At 42.2% G+C, this 17092-nt stretch overlaps 1 protein-coding gene across 1 annotated transcript in view; it reads right to left on the bottom strand.

The window, feature by feature from the left end:
• ankdd1a (ankyrin repeat and death domain containing 1A) overlaps positions 1–17092 on the bottom strand; it is a 132437-nt gene that overhangs the window by 9491 nt on the left and 105854 nt on the right. Inside the window, exons 12-15 of the mRNA XM_034184889.1 lie at positions 12314–12412; positions 10625–10720; positions 7266–7467; positions 4539–4670 (exon numbers count right to left, since the gene is read on the bottom strand). Coding sequence (XP_034040780.1) covers positions 4539–4670; positions 7266–7467; positions 10625–10720; positions 12314–12412 — 529 coding nt within the window. The remainder of the gene's footprint in view (positions 1–4538; positions 4671–7265; positions 7468–10624; positions 10721–12313; positions 12413–17092) is intronic.

Genomic DNA, 17092 nt, shown 5'->3' on the forward strand with positions numbered 1-17092 from the left:
TCTCCCTCAGCCCCAACCAGTCCCAGCAGAAGACTGCCCCTCCCTGAGCCTGGTTCTGCTGGAGGTTTCTTCCTGTTAAAAAGGAGTTTTTCCTTCCGACTGTCGCCAAGTGCTTGCTCACAGGGGGTCGTTTTGACCGTTGGGGTTTTTCCGTAATTACTGTATGGCTTTGCCTTACAATATAAAGTGCCTTGGGGCAACTGTTTGTTGTGATTTGGCGCTATATAAATAAAATTGATTTGATCTGATAGCTCCACATCTGCTCCCATCTTAGGCCAATAAAATCTGTCTCAAATGAGTTGTGTGATTTTTCTCCACCCCCAGATGTCCAGACTCGTCATGCAAAGAGTTTAAAACAATAGGGACATATTCCTAGGTGAGTACCAACTGAAAAGTTTCAGCTTCAGTGGATTTTTGGACTTTCATATACAACAGATTATCTCTGATCACCAATTTACTTGCCTCCCTATTCAGCAACAGAGCATTACTATTATCCCCAGGAGAAAATCCTGGTCCCCCACCAAGAGACTGCTTGACATGGGCTAAGGTCGGATCCTTATCCTGAGCCTGGCTGAACTCAGTAGGGCTGAGTTGGATCAAGTAACCTGAATCAAGGTGAAGTGGGGAGGCAAAACACTCTGGGACTGCCTCAGGTGAAAACCCCAAGCATTCCACCATAAGAATAGTATCTTGGGGCCACCATGTCAGGTGGATCTGCTTGCATAATGCTTTAACACTTCCGGTGGCACACTCCGCCATTCCCCCTCATCACAGCTAAGAAGATTCTGGGATAATGCATTAGCATCAGTATTGGTAGTCCCGGGTTGATATTGCAAAGTGAATTCATAGGTGGCAAGAGCTGAAAGCCAATGATGCCTGGTTGCATTCAGCTTAGCAGTAGTCAGGATATATGTAAGAGGGTTATTGTCGGTAAACTGAGCTCCATACAGATAGTCATGAAATTTATCCACTTTGAGAAATTTATGCCAATTTGAGAGCCAAGAACTCCAACTGATGCACAGGATAGTTCCGTTTTGACGCACTAAACTTCTGGCTAGCAAAGGCTACTGGTCTTATATCTTCAAGATGCTCTTGACTGAAAACAGCCCCAACCCACCAAGACTAGCATCAATGTGAAGATTGTACGGCTTTGCCGGATCAGCAAATGCCAATACAGGTGCATTAGTGAGACAGTGAATAATAGTCTGGAAAGCCTCTGTACACGATTGATCCCACCGATCTCCAAAAGGCTCATGGACTTTATAATAAGTCTTCGCCACCAAGGGAGCAGCCCTCCTCTTCCGCTGAGTGGGCAGATATCCCTTGCAGAGATTGCATAAGGGTTGAACCAGAATAGAACAGTTCTTTATGAACCAACAACAATACCCACAGAATCCCAGAAAGGACTGCAAGGAGGGGAGGTCAGTGAGCTGCGTCCACCAAGTCACCGCTCCCACCTTTGCTGGGTCTGTGGATATACCCTGTGCTGGCACAATATGTCCCACATAAGTCACATTGGAACAGCAGAATTGACACATATCCAAGGACAATTTCAGTCCAGCTTCTTCCAAATGCATCAAAACCTTAAGCAACCTTCTTTCATGTTTCTCCAAGGTAGCACCAAACACAATCAAATCATTCAAACACACTATCATCTCCAGCATGTGCATATCCCCGACAGCTTTCTCCACTGGAATGTCGCAGGGGCCCCTGTTATAGCCTGCGGCATACGCTCAAACTGGTAAAATCTCAAAGGGCATATTAAAGCTGTCTTCTCCTTATCCTCCTCTGCCATAGGGATCTGATAATAACCATTTCACAAATCTAACACCAAGAACCACTTACTGCCAGATAAGCTATCCAAGGCATCATTAATGCATGATATAGTATAGTGGTCTGGGATAGTTTGCTGATTTAAGGGCCGATAATCCACACACATACACAGATGTCCATTCTTCTTCTGGGCAAGGACAATAGGCCATAAGGGCTTCGGGACTCTTATGATCCCTGCAGCAAGTAACCCCTGAATATGCTGTCTAAGGTCATACAAATTGGCATGAGCTATGTGGCAAAACCACTCCCGGAATGGGGCATCATTCCTCAAATCAATACGATGCTCCACCCCCTTAGACAAACCTACATCCCATTCACCCACTGAGAAAACATTTGAATGTTCTGACAACTTTCTCCGCAACCTCTCCTTCCATCCCATCTCCCAATGGGAGAATCCCCAAGTGGCACCCTCAATAAGCTGATCCAGATGTGCATTGTCTGCTGCTGTTACTTGGAAACCACCTTTCTGTACGACTCTATTAAGACCTCGCTCTAGACTCCTCAAAAATTCAGAGAGTTTCTCACTCGGATGTTGACACAGTGATCTGAATGAAAAATAAAATTCCTCTCCTGTTTTGGGAGGGCCAAATGTATTCTCAAGTATATTCAAATATTCCAGAGCTGTAGTATCTGGCCTATTAAACCAAACAGCATGCAACATCTCCAAAGCAGGACCCTTCACACTTTCCATTATCCTCATTTTCTTGTTCCGTTCCGGACCATCACATTCCTCAATCATTACCCTGGCTAGTTCAATCCAGATTTCCAACTGCTCCTCCCCCACTGGGGTAGGTAAAATTCCAGAAAATGTTTGCAATCGCCGGTACACACCCTCAAACCAGCCAATCAAAACCCACCAGCTGGTACACATGCAATTCATTTCACGCTTAGTCTCCTGATCCCAATTGGATATTATTACTGATAGCAGAAACACAAATAACCCGGTGCAAAAATCTTACATTAATGCAAACATACGGTTTACATCAAACAGGAAAAGATGCACACATTTTCTTCCTTCATACCCCTGATCTTTTCACTGGGCTACACAGGTAAGGCCCCATAAAAAAAGACTAGTTTATCATCCCCGACCGCATGCTGGAATCGACCTGTATCCATTTTTATTTTTTATTTTATTTTGGTGAATTTCACTGACGACGGTACAGCTGGTGCAAGAACCATCACGTCCGCTAGGTTGCGAGTATGTTTTGGCCAAAGACAACCACACAGTCAGTTGCTCCGTCTCACTCACACACAGTATGTATGTTCATCACACTACTGTGCAGTACACTGACTGTATTCAACATGGAAACAAGATTTATTTTTAAAATATCTCATATTTTCAGTTCCTCACTCGATAGGCAGATGATGCATATGTCATTTTTCAGGTTTGAAATGACATTGTATGTACCTATTTCTAAGGAAAACTAACAATAATAATAAAATATCAGCCCGCCCTCACCACTTTTTTCTGATGTCAAGGACGATAAACTAATGTTTTTTGTTTGTTTGTTTTTTATGGGGCCTAATATATTTAAAACTTAAATCCACTTAAAAAGAATATATAACTAAATAAATGTTTTAATTAAAATATCCTCAGATAATAAAAGACTTTTAAAGGAATCAGTGCATTTTCCTCCTCTTTGTATTTCCAAATTTAGCCATGTATTGTTATTTTAAATTATCTTTTACATTTCAATACTTAATTAGTTTTCTACTTCATATTTGTGTTAATATTGTGGCATCTGGGGAAGCCCACAATTTGAATCCATTTTCAGTCATTAGATGAATGTTATTTCCATGGTAAAGTGTCTGTTACACAATCAGAAGAAATGTATGAGGAACACATATGAAATTTTCTTATCCGGTCATGTCCATTTTTGTTCTCTATAACTCTTTTCTTCATTCATTAAATGACTTCCTTGTCAGCTGATATCTGGCAAATCCATCAGAAAGTTTTGTGCTTGCTCAAAACTTTGAGCAGACATCAGATGGAGAGCTTTTCTGGTGGTTGCATGTTTGTTTGCTGTTGTGGCCTCTACGATACTCATGCATTCATATCCTGTGGTTGTCTGATGCTTCAGAATGGACTTCTGGTTGGCCAAAGCTCCAGCGCGGGCTGTGAATTCAGCATCAAGGGAGAAAGGACAGTTCCCCACACAACAACATGATGTTCATTTAGCCATCACACTGAAGAAAAACACAGTGGGGCTGTGTGCATTTTTATCTGGACATCAGAGCACACTTGGCAGATTCTCTTGGTGAGAAGTCATCACAGAGAGGAAGGTTGTTTGCTGTCCTCACTGTTGGAGCCGCATTGAATGCCAGCATAGTGAAGAGAATGCTATCAACACACATACATAACAAGGAAGTATGACTTCATGATCCCAGAGCAAGCCAAATTCTAGCCACATTTGAGTTTGCACTGTGGTGAAACACACTCAAATTCTGGTCCCCCCGCACACATATGTCTTGAAACTGGAAATTGATCTGGTGAATGTGGCTCTTTGTGTTGCCAATGAAAATGTGATGTCATCCATCCATTAGAGCTCCAAACACGTTAAGTGATATTTTCCAAAGGACAAATTATTTAAATCTGTTACTAATCAGTTTACCTAATCTGTCACAGTGTAACTACACCTTAAAAGGTTTTTGGTTTAAAGTTTTTGGAGGTAACAGTGCGGAGCAGTTGGGGGTTGTGGGCTCACCTGCGAGGTCGGTCCGTGAGATCTCCACCAGTCCTTCGTATAGGCCTTTGATGGGATTTTCCCCTGCGACCACCACCCCATGGAGCCAGATTAAAAGCATGCGGTGACCATGCTCCTTGAAGCTTTTCATACCTTCAACAAACAGGGACATAAAGCTGCTGATAGTAATGTGCACTTCCCACATTTAATAACAATGTTCAGATTACAGGTCTGAGTATCAAATTGTGACTTTATTTTTTGTAACAAATGGCAACAATGAGGCAGGCAACAGCATGACAACAATGAGGAAGAACGGGCTAAGGTAAGGCTAACTATATTGTTTTAAAATTGTATGAACAAATAAAAACTGAGGCAAGCATGCATACGTTTAAATCTTTCTTGATATTTTTATTTGTTCAGTAGCGACAAGAAGCAGTTTACACGAGTTATTTGTGCTTCATATGAAAAACATTAATTAGTTCAGTAGCTCGTGTTTGCTAACATGCTGTTTGCATTATAAATAAAAACTGGCAATTAAATCTATTTTGCTTCATGTTGCATGAAGCAGTAGCACCACTTTTCAAAACTAAATGTGATTTACAGATGAATGCAACTTTCATTCTTTCATTTTCTGCCAGTTATCTGAGTCCAAGTCCTGGTGGCAGTAGACCAAGCAGTTCCTCCTACACTGCCAAGTCCTCTCACTCTTTCATAGGTGGTCCCAAGCTGAACAGAAAATATTATCCCTCCTGCTTGTCCTAGGTCTTCCCTGGAGCCTCTCCCTGTTAGATGTGCCTGGAAGACATCCAGAGTGAGATGACGAGGAAGGATCTTCACTATTTGCCACATAACCTCACCTGGTTCTCTTCGATGCAAAGAAGCAGCACCTTTACTCACAATCCTGCCCAGACAGTCTCCCTTCCCACCCTGTGTTGGAGCATAAGCGGAGATACCAGAAAGAGGAATCCAATTTCTGCCACTTCTATCTTCGACTTTGTTCTTTTGGTCATTACACAAAGTTCATGGCCATAGGTGAGGATAGGAGCATATTTGAGTGATAAATAGACCATTGTTACAGTCTCAATGCACATGCTCAGTAGTGTGTAATTCTCACATGACTAAACATGAGTTCCCACCCCCGCTGTTGGCATGGGGAGCGTAAAGTGCCAAATCACATAAGAGTAGCTGCTCTCACAATTTATTCCACAGGACACTGTTCTACTACGATCACCTATGATCCAAAAAGGTGCTAAAACAGGATGAAACTCCGGTGAGGGTGGTCACATCTCCTCCTCTCTCCTCTCCCTCTGTGCTTTTCTATCTCTGCTCCAACCTTCAAAAGTACCAGTCACCGGACTGTGAATTCTTCAAACTATATTTGGATTAACCATGGAATTGATCAGCTGGTATCTGAACGCTATTGACACCATTTTTTCAACAAGGAAATCAGGGATGGGGGACCCTGCATGCCCAGATGGAACCTACCCTGCGGGTTATGTTCTCAACGCCTGGGAGAAGTGGTGTGTTGCATGCTTGTTACAACTCTCTGTGGAGGATGTCGAAGACGTGTTTATATTTGGTTTTATTAGGGGAGGGCTGATGCTTATTGGTTTATGTGCTGCCCTGCCCCACCGGAGAATTGGCAAGACGGCTGCTACCAGACCCACGACCCCTCACATGTCCGTCATGATTAATGAGTTGGGCAAGATGATAGAGTCTCAGACTGCGTTAACCCTTGAACTCAGACATAAGTTGGATAACATCTCGGAGCAAATGTACGCCTTGCAAAAGAAGATGTCAGAGACCAGGGAATACTCATAAATTGGATTTGGTCGGTCAGAGGAGCTGCAAATGTGCTTCTCTGCTCAACCCTAAATATGGCAGGCTTATCAGCCTCCAAAGGTCAAAACGCCCCACTGTTTTCTTCCAGAAGAATTTCTACGGCCTTGGTGAACCATTCGGCTGCCCTCTAATCTTCTGCCCTCCCCTACAGTCTGATGTTGTCAAGGCAACTCCAGACATTATGCACATACTGACAGAAACTGATAAACTCATCTGAACGAACTCATCTCATCTACACACGACGCATGTCCCTCTCCCCCTCCCCCCCCCCGCTCCCCATACCCCCTTGCCTGCGCCCTGCCGCTCCCCTCAAGAAGACTCATTTTTTTTCTTTTTGATATAGCTAACACGTGTGTACAGTGCTGAATAATTTTTCCTCTCCTCTTAAATTGTGTTATGCAAAATGGAACAGGTCTCAATCTCATTATATCAAGAAATTTTGGGCTTGTTACTGAAGCAAAGGGTTAGCTGTCGGTGGCCACATTAGTACTCTCTCTGCTTCTCTGTTGATTTATTGCTACTAAAACTAATACTGTTAATTCAGAACAATTGATTCTGCATATATTTTTCCTCTATCTGAGATATCATTGCTAACACTGGGGAACCTGAGAACCTCGCGGCTAGACAAAGCTACCGCTGCTAGCATTTACTGCCAGCACTCTAGTGTAGTGAGAGGTTTGGGTCAGAGTGTAAAAATGTGCAAAGGCCATACAGCCAGAGATATCAACCCCACCAAAGACCTCACATTAGCACTAGATCACAAAAGGAAAAGTGCACATTACTCCTCAACCAGTAATCACGAAGTACTGCTCGAGTCTGAAAGCAAAAATAAATTTCTACCCATTTTATCAGCATAAATGAAGTAAAAACTGTAACAAAATTATCACTGTGGAGTTGTGAACCTACCTGTCCACTGCTGTTCTATAGCTCGTATGTGCCCATCAGTGAAGTCCCAGTGCTGTGCTAGAATCTTCCACTCCCCGCGGCAGAGGTGCTTCGTGGCGAGACACCACAGGACAGAACGGATGTGCTGCGTCTCCAGCTGGTGATCCTGCTTGAAGCTCAGGTGCCTCGAGTTCCACGAGTCCTGTTCATTACCTGTATGATCCTGAAATCCACAGGTAGAAAATGTTTCACAGGGGAACATCTCACTAGACTGAAGGTTCACTAGTATGTGTGTGTAGGTCATTCTAGATGAACTACCAAAATTATAATACCAGTGGCAATGAGGGTGCTTAGTCAGGGGTGAAAGTAAGATTAGATTCTTGCAAGAATTGTGCTACTCCAAAAAATTAGAGCATTATGAGCAATGCAGATATAGGGCAGCGCAGTTTCATTTGAACCCTGAGTGATATCACAGGATTTGACCACTTATGGGGACAGCTGCTCCCGTTGCACAATATATACACAGCATAACTTCACATGGATAAATGGTGTACTGTTTTGTTTTCGGCTGCAATCGCCGAAGCAGTCATGACAAGTGCAGTTTTTTGGTTCCCAGTGGAGAAGGGAAGACGAGGCGAATGGGAGAGGTCATGTTGGTAAGTGTTAGCCTACACAGCTAACCAGAGTAGCTGTGTTCTCTCGCCTTCAAAACTGCTTCTACGCGTTTGAGACTCCGGGTAACAAACACACCACAACACATTCACTTTCCACCACATCGTCACTTTTTCTTTGAATTTTCACTTTGTTTGCATGTAATTTGCCCAAAATCTCAGGGAAAGTGCCGTGTTTCTGTCCCCGGAAGTAGAGAAATTATGTCCTATGCGTCACATTTTACCCCTTTAGCACCCGTCCTCAAACGAGACTGCACTGCCCAATTAAAGACTCCTCTTTTCTGACTTTGACATTCTTAAATTCTGTGTAGGTCCTTGAGTGCATGATGTATGATGTTTGACACATAATAGAATTTATGACACAACATTTATTTTCAGGTAAAGTGCAAACATAATTTTTTGGGGAAATAACATCAGAACAACTTCAACATCATTAAGGGCACCTTCACACATAACACGAAAGATGCAGAAACAGGAAGAAAACCCGCAAACCAAAAACTAAATGGGGAACTGCGAAATAGTCCACCTGCTGTCAGGAGGCACGCACGGTCGGACAGGCATGCACGATACCGCAGCGACGGTTTCATGCATGCTCATGTTCATGCTCACGAACACAGTGCGAGCATGTGGAAAGTCGCACCTACAGCAGTGGAGCAAAAAATTAATAAAACACCACAATTTATAATACTTAATTCCTGTTATAAAGAGCGGAGTTAGCCTCCACCTAGACGTACACCAGGAAGTAATGAAATTACATGGATAACTGTTCTGGCTTTTGTTATACATGAATTACCTGATGCGCTCCTCTCATGAAGACATCAGCTGGGCTCCTGTGAAGAGCCAGCTCTTGCGTCATGAACACATCAGCCAGCATGGTGTGGCCAGAGCGCAGTGATCCGCTGGAAATGTGATATGTGTTTTAATTATTAGAATGTGGGGAAATCCTGCAGTGATACATGCCCCACAGTGATTCCCATCATGGCATGATATTCACCAACGTTGTGATGCACTGACGTGGCATTCAGCCGAAGCGATGTTTTAATTTATTCACACGAGGACAGCAAGCTGACATTCGCGCTTCATTGTGTAGTTATGGGGTGTCATATTCTACCAGCCACTACAGGTGTTCCCTAGGTGTGACTTGCAAGCACAGATATCTGAACAGCTGCAGGTCTCAGAGGGACACACGCCCCCCACCCCTTTGTCTGTGGACATCGCTGCTCTGGGGGGGGGAACACACACCATAAAACAACACCGCAATGAATAATATTTAATTCCTCTTATCGAGTGGACAATATACTCGTAAGTATGAACCTTCTGTTCCTCTGTATATGACCTATGGTCATAGACGTAGTCATGAAATGACATGTATGAAGCAGTACACTTTTATCATGACCACATCTGCCGGTCCCGTGTGTGTGTCCAGTCAGCGGTGCGCCGAAGGACAGACACCGCGTCACATGGACCATAGCTCACACTTGAGTGATGTGACATTCAGATCACCAGCTGGAGTGTACACAAGATCTGACGGTCCGTTTCACCTGGCACAGCTGTCGAGATGCGCGCTGTGTGCCTGCTGCAGTCCGTCCCAAAGGCGATATATGCTTTATGTATTTCAACGTGAGGACAGCAGGCGCACACACGCTCCTCACAGCGGACAGCTGTATGGTCATGTCCTTCAAAAGACAGTACGTGTTCTCCGGCTGTGACGTCCAGGTCCAGAGATCTCAACAGCAGCAACTCACACAAACACGCTCATCTGTTCATTCAACAACAATTCATTCAACGGTCACACCCATGTGTGTTGCTTGGTAATGCACACTCATATTACACTTAGACAATTTTCACAGACAGCTCGAATGTGGCCATCTGCTCTCTATTCTCGTGTCAGGACAGCGAATAGCGCAGTGTCCAGAAAGAGGTGTTGGATATTCCTGTGTGGCACCTGGAATTTGATCGATGCCTGCAGAGAAGGGGGTGGAATGGGCACTCGCAGTCTTTCAGCCACTGATGTGCGCGAATGGTTGTGGCAACAGCTGTACGAGTCATTGCGGCGGCTCCAATTTTTCATGAGTGTTATGCAATTCCTCCTTTGTGCGCTAGTCAGCTTCAATCACGTTATGTGTAAAAGGGCCTTAAACCTGGGACTCGCAACTAGACAAGTTGCCTGCGCTACATGTTGTAGAAAATGAAACTAAGTGACGAAATAGCAGATGTCTTTGTGAATGCTGCCCTCTGCACCAATGTTATGTATGCAGTGACTACATATATATAGACTGATTTGGCAAATCTGCTCCTGTTTCGTCAAAGGGAACCAGACATGAAATTATTCCCTAGCCCACAAAATTCAATCGGCAACAAATAGCATATGACACACAGACCAAATTGCTAAGAAATCACCGTGATTATCACAGGATGAAAACATAATGTTGAAGCTGTACAGGAGGCAACTAACGAACTTCAAGCTCAAAACGTATCATTGAGGTGAGGGATCTGTAAGAACTGTGACAGTGGGCATTTTAAATACCAGTGGGTACCATACTAATAGCAATTTTCAGTTTGTGTACATTACCCCATCAATAGCAAGTGCCTAGTTACAAAAAGAAAAAAAAAAAAAAATTAAAAGACTCTTGAATCCATGTATCTGAGATATATTTTCTGGTTGAGTTGTAGCACATGAGTGAGTCGCAAACACAGAAGGAAACTCACCTTTTCCCATTTATAAAAACGGTCGGCTTTGATGATCATGTCAACCAATATGATGTGGTTGCCTCTTGCTGCTACCTCCAAACAGGTTTTCCCCTGCTGTATATACAATTCGCACAAAAAAAGGTTGCGCCAAATGAAAGTGGACTAACTAAGAAAAAGTAACTTTATTATTCTAATTCATAGTTGTGAAGTTGATGAAGCCATTGTGTGTCATTACCTCCACCAAGCAGGCTTGAGGACCAAGAGCACATACAGCCACATACAGGAGCCCAGAGCTGTGTTTTCATACACAACCGCTACGGCACGTTCTCAAATATTTGTTCTCAAACATTATCAACCAATTCACATTTTACAGGTCCAATGTCAACTTTCCTCAATGGACACTGATTATTTCAAAGTGTCACATTGTCACGGCAAAGGTGTGCATTCTAAAAAGTGCTCCCCTCACTCTTTATTTTTACCACATCAAATTCTAAAGAAAAGAATTAACAGATAAAACAAAACATTAAAAAAAATAAATACATACAACAAAGGAAGCAGAAAATTCTATCATTTAGGCCCACTTTATATTTGGATAGACAGTAATTTTTGTATGAATCAGTAAAAGGTGATGACACATTATGGGCTGGGATTCAAACTGTACTTTCACCTGACCAGACCATGTCAACGTCTGACTCAGGCTGACCGTAAAGAAACAAACACGTCAGATGAACTGTCAAATTTAAAATCATGTAAACACAATGATATTCACAAGGAGAAAAGGCTTGAGGTGAAAAGAAAAGCAAACATCACTCCTAAAAAAAAAAAGGTAAACCGTACTCATACCTATGGAAGCAAAAGCATTCAATTTACCGGAACTACAGACGCCAACAAATGGTGTCTGTAATTCTGGTAAACAGGGGTATAGCCTAACCACCATACTGGATTTTGGTCATGCAGGGGATTGTGGGAAATATGTGCCTGCTGCAGACACACAGACACGCTCAGGAAGTAAAAAAAAAAAAAAGGCTCTTTCTTTCTCTGTCTTTCCCCGGAGGTTCGGAGTCCCATAAACTGAGAAATGCGTGTTTGGCTCAGGACAGAGATGATGCCGTGCACACATACTGATCTGAATGATGTCAAAGATGCATAGCCAAGACCATCTCCATTACAAGTTTTTTTTTTCCTGTGGAAAAGGCCAAATATTGAGCATTTTATGAACATTTGTTATAAAACCTCTAAATATATGCAATTTACCCCATCATTCACAAGGTAATAACTACTAGCAGCAAGTTAGTCAGGACTCGCCTCTCTATCAGATCCTTTTTCTTGCCTTTTAAATGTACAATTCTGCACTTTAACTATCTTTTTAGTTCCGCTACTCTTGCTGCCTCGAACGGTGAGTTAATAAGAGTTCCAGGTGCATCTTCTGGGTCCAAAATTGGCTTAAACATACAGCATCTCTCTTTATTTACATCCACGGATGCCAGCTGTAGGCATACAGATGATCCCCTGATGCACTGCATAAGGGCTACTTCTGGGCATGTGCACTGACACATGCCCCCCACCCCCCACCCCCCATTGAATGCTTGTTCTTCTGTAGGTATGGCTGCGGTCACAGACTGTGCCAGTGAGCTGGCACAATGATTTTAACTGAACACAAAGCCTTCAAAAACATTCTGCAAATGAAAACAACCACAGTAGAGACACCTTGTCAGTTAGACTGATGTTGACACCAGCAATGAGAATCATCTCAGCCATGTCCTGCCAACCGTGTTCTGCTGCCATGTGCAAAGCCGTCTGCCGTCTCTGTGAAGAGGTGGAAAGAATGATCACATACATCATTACACAGCAGAAGCATTAATCATAAAATTATCAACATATGGTTCGTAGGGAATGCACCGGAGGGAACAAGTATTTTTTGTTGTTGTTGTTGCCTGCCAATAAAGTAAAGCTACTGAACGTGAGCTCATGGTAGTTTTTATTGCAATGATAAGAACCTAGCATGATATGGTGTCAGAAGTGGAGCTGCTTTGAGCTGCGAGCTGGAGGAACACGATTTGCGGCTGAGCTGAAGCAAAAAAGAAATAAATAAAAGAGGCATAATGGCGGGTGAGGCAGCGCTCCCACCAGACGTATTCCAAGCCAGATTTGTGGCACCTCTGACAGCAACATTCACCATCAAGCCTCCCAAGGCATTTGACTTCTCAAAGCCATAGGATTGGGAGGAGTGGATTAGAAGATTTGAGATTGGCAAGTACAACCCCAATTCCAATGAAGTTGGGACGTTGTGTAAAATGTAAATAAAAACAGAACACAATGATTTGCAAATCTTCTTCAACCTATATTCAATTGAATACACCACAAAGACAAGATATTTAATGTTCAAACTAATAAACTTTGTTTTTGTACAAACATTTGCTCATTTTGAAATGGATGCCTGCAACATGTTTCAAAAAAGTTGGGACGGGGCAACAAAAGACTGGAAAAGTTGATGAATGTTCAAAGAACACCTAATTGGAAACACGTGAGTGTCATGATTGGGTATAAAAGGAACATCCCCAAAAGGTTCAGCCATTCACAAGCAAAGATTGGGCGAGGATCACAGCTTTGTGAACAACTGCATGAAAAACTAGTCCAACAGCTTAAGAACAATGTTTCTCAACGTTCAATTGGGATAGGGATTCAACGTTCAATAGGGATTCCATCATCTACAGTCTATAATATAATCAGAAGATTCAGAGAATCTGGAGAACTTTCTACACATAAGCAGCAAGGCTGAAAACCAACATTGAATGCCCATGACCTTCGATCCCTCAGGCGGCACTGCATTAAAAACTGACATCATTGTGTAAAGGATCTTACCGCGTGGGCTCAGGAACACATTGTCACAGTTACATTAACACAGTTCGTCGCTACATCTACAAGTGCGATTTAAAACTCTACCATGCAAAGCAAAAGCCATACATCAACAACATCCAGAAACGCTGCCACCTTCTCTGGGCCCGAGTTCATTTGAAATGGACAGACGCAAAGTGGAAAAGTGTGCTGTGGTCTGATGAGTCCACATTTCAAATTGTTTTTGGAAATCATGGACGTTGTGTCCTCCGGACAAAAGAGGAAAAAGACCATCCAGACTGTTACCAGCGCGAGCCAGCGTCTGTGATGGTATGGGGGTGTGTTAGTGCCCATGGCATGGGCAACATACACATCTGTGATGGCACCATCAATGCTGATAGGTACATCCAGGTTTTGGAGCAACACATGCTGCCATCCAAGCAACGTCTTTTTCAGGGACGTCCCTGCTTATTTCAGCAAGACAGTGCCAAGCCACATTCTGCACGTGTTACAACAGCGTGGCTTCGCAGTAAAAGAGTGCGGGTACTAGACTGGCCTGCCTGGAGTCCAGACCTGTCACCCATTGAAAATGTGTGGCGCATTATGAAGCGCAAAATACGACAACGGAGACTCTGGACTATTGAGCAACTGAAGTTGTACATCAAGCAAGAATGGGAAAGAATTCCACCTACAAAGCTTCAACAATTAGTGTCCTCAGTTCCAAAACACTTACTGAGTGTTGTTAGAAGGAAAGGTGATGTAACACAGTGGTAAACATACCACTGTCCCAGCTTTTGTGAAATGTGTTGCAGGCATCCATTTTAAAATAAGCAAATATTTGCACAAAAACAATAAAGTTTATCAGTTTGAACATTAAATATCTTGTCTTTGTGGTGTTTTCAATTGAATATAGGTTGAAGAGGATTTGCAGATCATTGTATTCTGTTTTATTTACATTTTACACAAGTCCCAACTTCATTGGAATTGGGGTTGTAGCTTGAACAACTCCTCAGAGCAAACCAAGTTAATACATCAGCGTACTGCATGCGACAAGAAGCTGATAGCATACTGCGGGGACTCGAGTTAACGAGCGAGCAACAGCAGAGGTATGAGGCAGTGAAGAGGGAGTCAGATTCATATTTTGTCCCAAAGAAAAACATGATATATGAATGTGCCAAGTTCAAGAAGAGGATACGGCAGCCTACAGAAACAGTGGATTAATTTATCATAGCACTATATGCTCTGGCAGAAAACCCTGAGTATGACGAACTGCATGATGAACTTTTGAGAAACAGATTGGTGGTGTCTTAAAGATTTGTCACTATAGGAGAGGAAGCAACTTGATAAAGACCTCACGCTCAGGAAAGCTATCACCATGGCCAGACAGTCCCAGGAAATTAAGAGGCAACAGACTGATCTAAGGGGAGAGTTATGTGTTGCTAAAGCAGCTATGGGTGCAGTGCATGGAAAAAGACTGAATCAACATGAATAGCAAAATAAAGAACAGACACATGGCCAACAAGAAGTAAAGATAACTGTGCATTTTAAGAGTCAACAGAAAATGTGTCCCAAATGTGGAAAATAACCCGCTCACCCAGTGTTACAGTCCCCAGCAAAGAGTGCAAAATGAAGAAACCGTGGTAAAAGAGGACATTATGGGACAGTCTGCAGGTCACCCAGCCAGAGGCCACAGAAACGGGACCTGTGATACTGGAAAATGAGCGACTATTTAGGTGCAACAATACTAGCACTAGTGTTATGTTAAGAAGTAACAGTCTAGAGCTGTGTTTAAAATAAAAAAACTGAAATAATGGTTTATTATGAGATTTGGTAATGTATAAAACATTACCTACATTACTCTTTTAGGAATGGCTTTTTTATTAAGTACAGTAAAACTTGCATATAATAGATTCAGGTGGACTAGACAAAATCTGCTATATGTATAAGATGGAAAAAATCTGTCATATGTATAAAATGGAGAAAATCCATTATACGCATGTAATGGATTACTGTAGTTACAGTCAGGAGGCACTGAAAGAGCTATGGGGAATTCCCAGCACAAATTAGGTTTACGTATTTCCTTGATTAAATGCCTGATCTTGATTAGAGGTCTGCCTCAATTCATGGCCAGGTAAAAACTTTGTCTGGAAAAAAAATAAATAAATAAATAAACGACTGCCTTAAATAAGCACCTTTAATAATTATGTGCATTAAACAGATTACATTTGGTCGAGTTACTCTTTTTTTCTAAGTCCGCTGCGGAGTGGTACCTTAAAATCCTAATGCCTGATTTATGCTTCTCCAGCTCCATAACTCCGTAGCCATGCAATGATGTCAATGTGCGCATGACCCTTTTAAAGTTCTTTGTCGCTTTGGTGGGTGTCTTATTGCAATTTACCACAGGAACAGTGGCTTTTTCTGGATTAATTTGTCCCTCAACAAGCTCCACTTGTTTATACAATCATCAACCTCCAAACCAATGGTACTGTATATACAATTTCTAGGGCTGTGAAATTCAAATTGTGAAATCAGAGGAAAATTTGCAAGGGGTCTGGGTGAAGCAGCCCCCCAGGAGCCGGGAGAAACCAAATTAATTTTGTATCTAATGATACATTTTCAGCATCTACTGGAAGAAAAAAAAATCTCAAAAGAAGCGCATATATAAATGATCCTAGATTCAACCTTTAATTTCAACTGTCAATGATAATGTTGAAATAACAGAATATGACATGGAAGTAGGACCTGGAATGATTTTCCTTTTAATTATAAACCAAATTATGCATTAACAAAGAACAATTAAACTACATGAAATTCATTATTACTGAAAAGACTGTTAAAGCATTTCAAAAACCACAGCTCAAGCCTGTAGAATATTTTGAAAATCATGGTAAAATATCAATAACATATCCAACAGTAAAAAAGTCACTTATTTAATTTTAATTTTACCGTTATTTAACCAGGCTAGTCCCATTGAGACAGAGATCTCTTTTGCAAAGGAGACCTGTTTCCAGTTCACCTTAGCTGCATGTCTTTAAATGTAGGAGGAAAACTGGAGCAACCGGAGGAAACCCATGCAACACAGGGAGAACATGCAAACTCCACACAGAAAGGTCAAGGGAAGGACTCGAACCCATAAGTTTCTTGCTGTGAGGCAACAGTGCTAACCATGACTTATATTGTTGTGTGAATTACTGTGAATCCAATAAAAGCCCAAATGTGTTTTTTTTCCAATGAAAGAAAGTCTACATGAATAAAAAAGGCACATATTCTTTTATGAAATCCTGTTTGAATAGCACAATGTTTATTTTCCAGTAAGAGAAAAATTCTTACTGCGCTTAACGTCCTGGTGGAACAAGATGCAGTACACTTTTCCCGTTTATCTTTCAGACGTGTTCAGGAAGAAGACTTTAAATTCAAGCCTGATTCCTTATCCAGTTACTGTATACAGATCAGTGTCTGCAGATTTATAAAACTTGTACGATGTTAGAAAAAAAAAAATCATGCTTTGCGATATCCATTTTCCAAACTCAGTGATGATCACAATTACAGAACATTGGCAGAGCACAACAATAACACCCCCCCTCCCCGATGAAATCTGCAGAATTCCACAGATCCACAACCTAGATTGTCCACAAGCCTGAATTTCCCACC

This window comes from Thalassophryne amazonica, chromosome 2 (genome assembly GCF_902500255.1).
Source record: "Thalassophryne amazonica chromosome 2, fThaAma1.1, whole genome shotgun sequence".
Lineage (NCBI taxonomy): Eukaryota > Metazoa > Chordata > Actinopteri > Batrachoidiformes > Batrachoididae > Thalassophryne > Thalassophryne amazonica.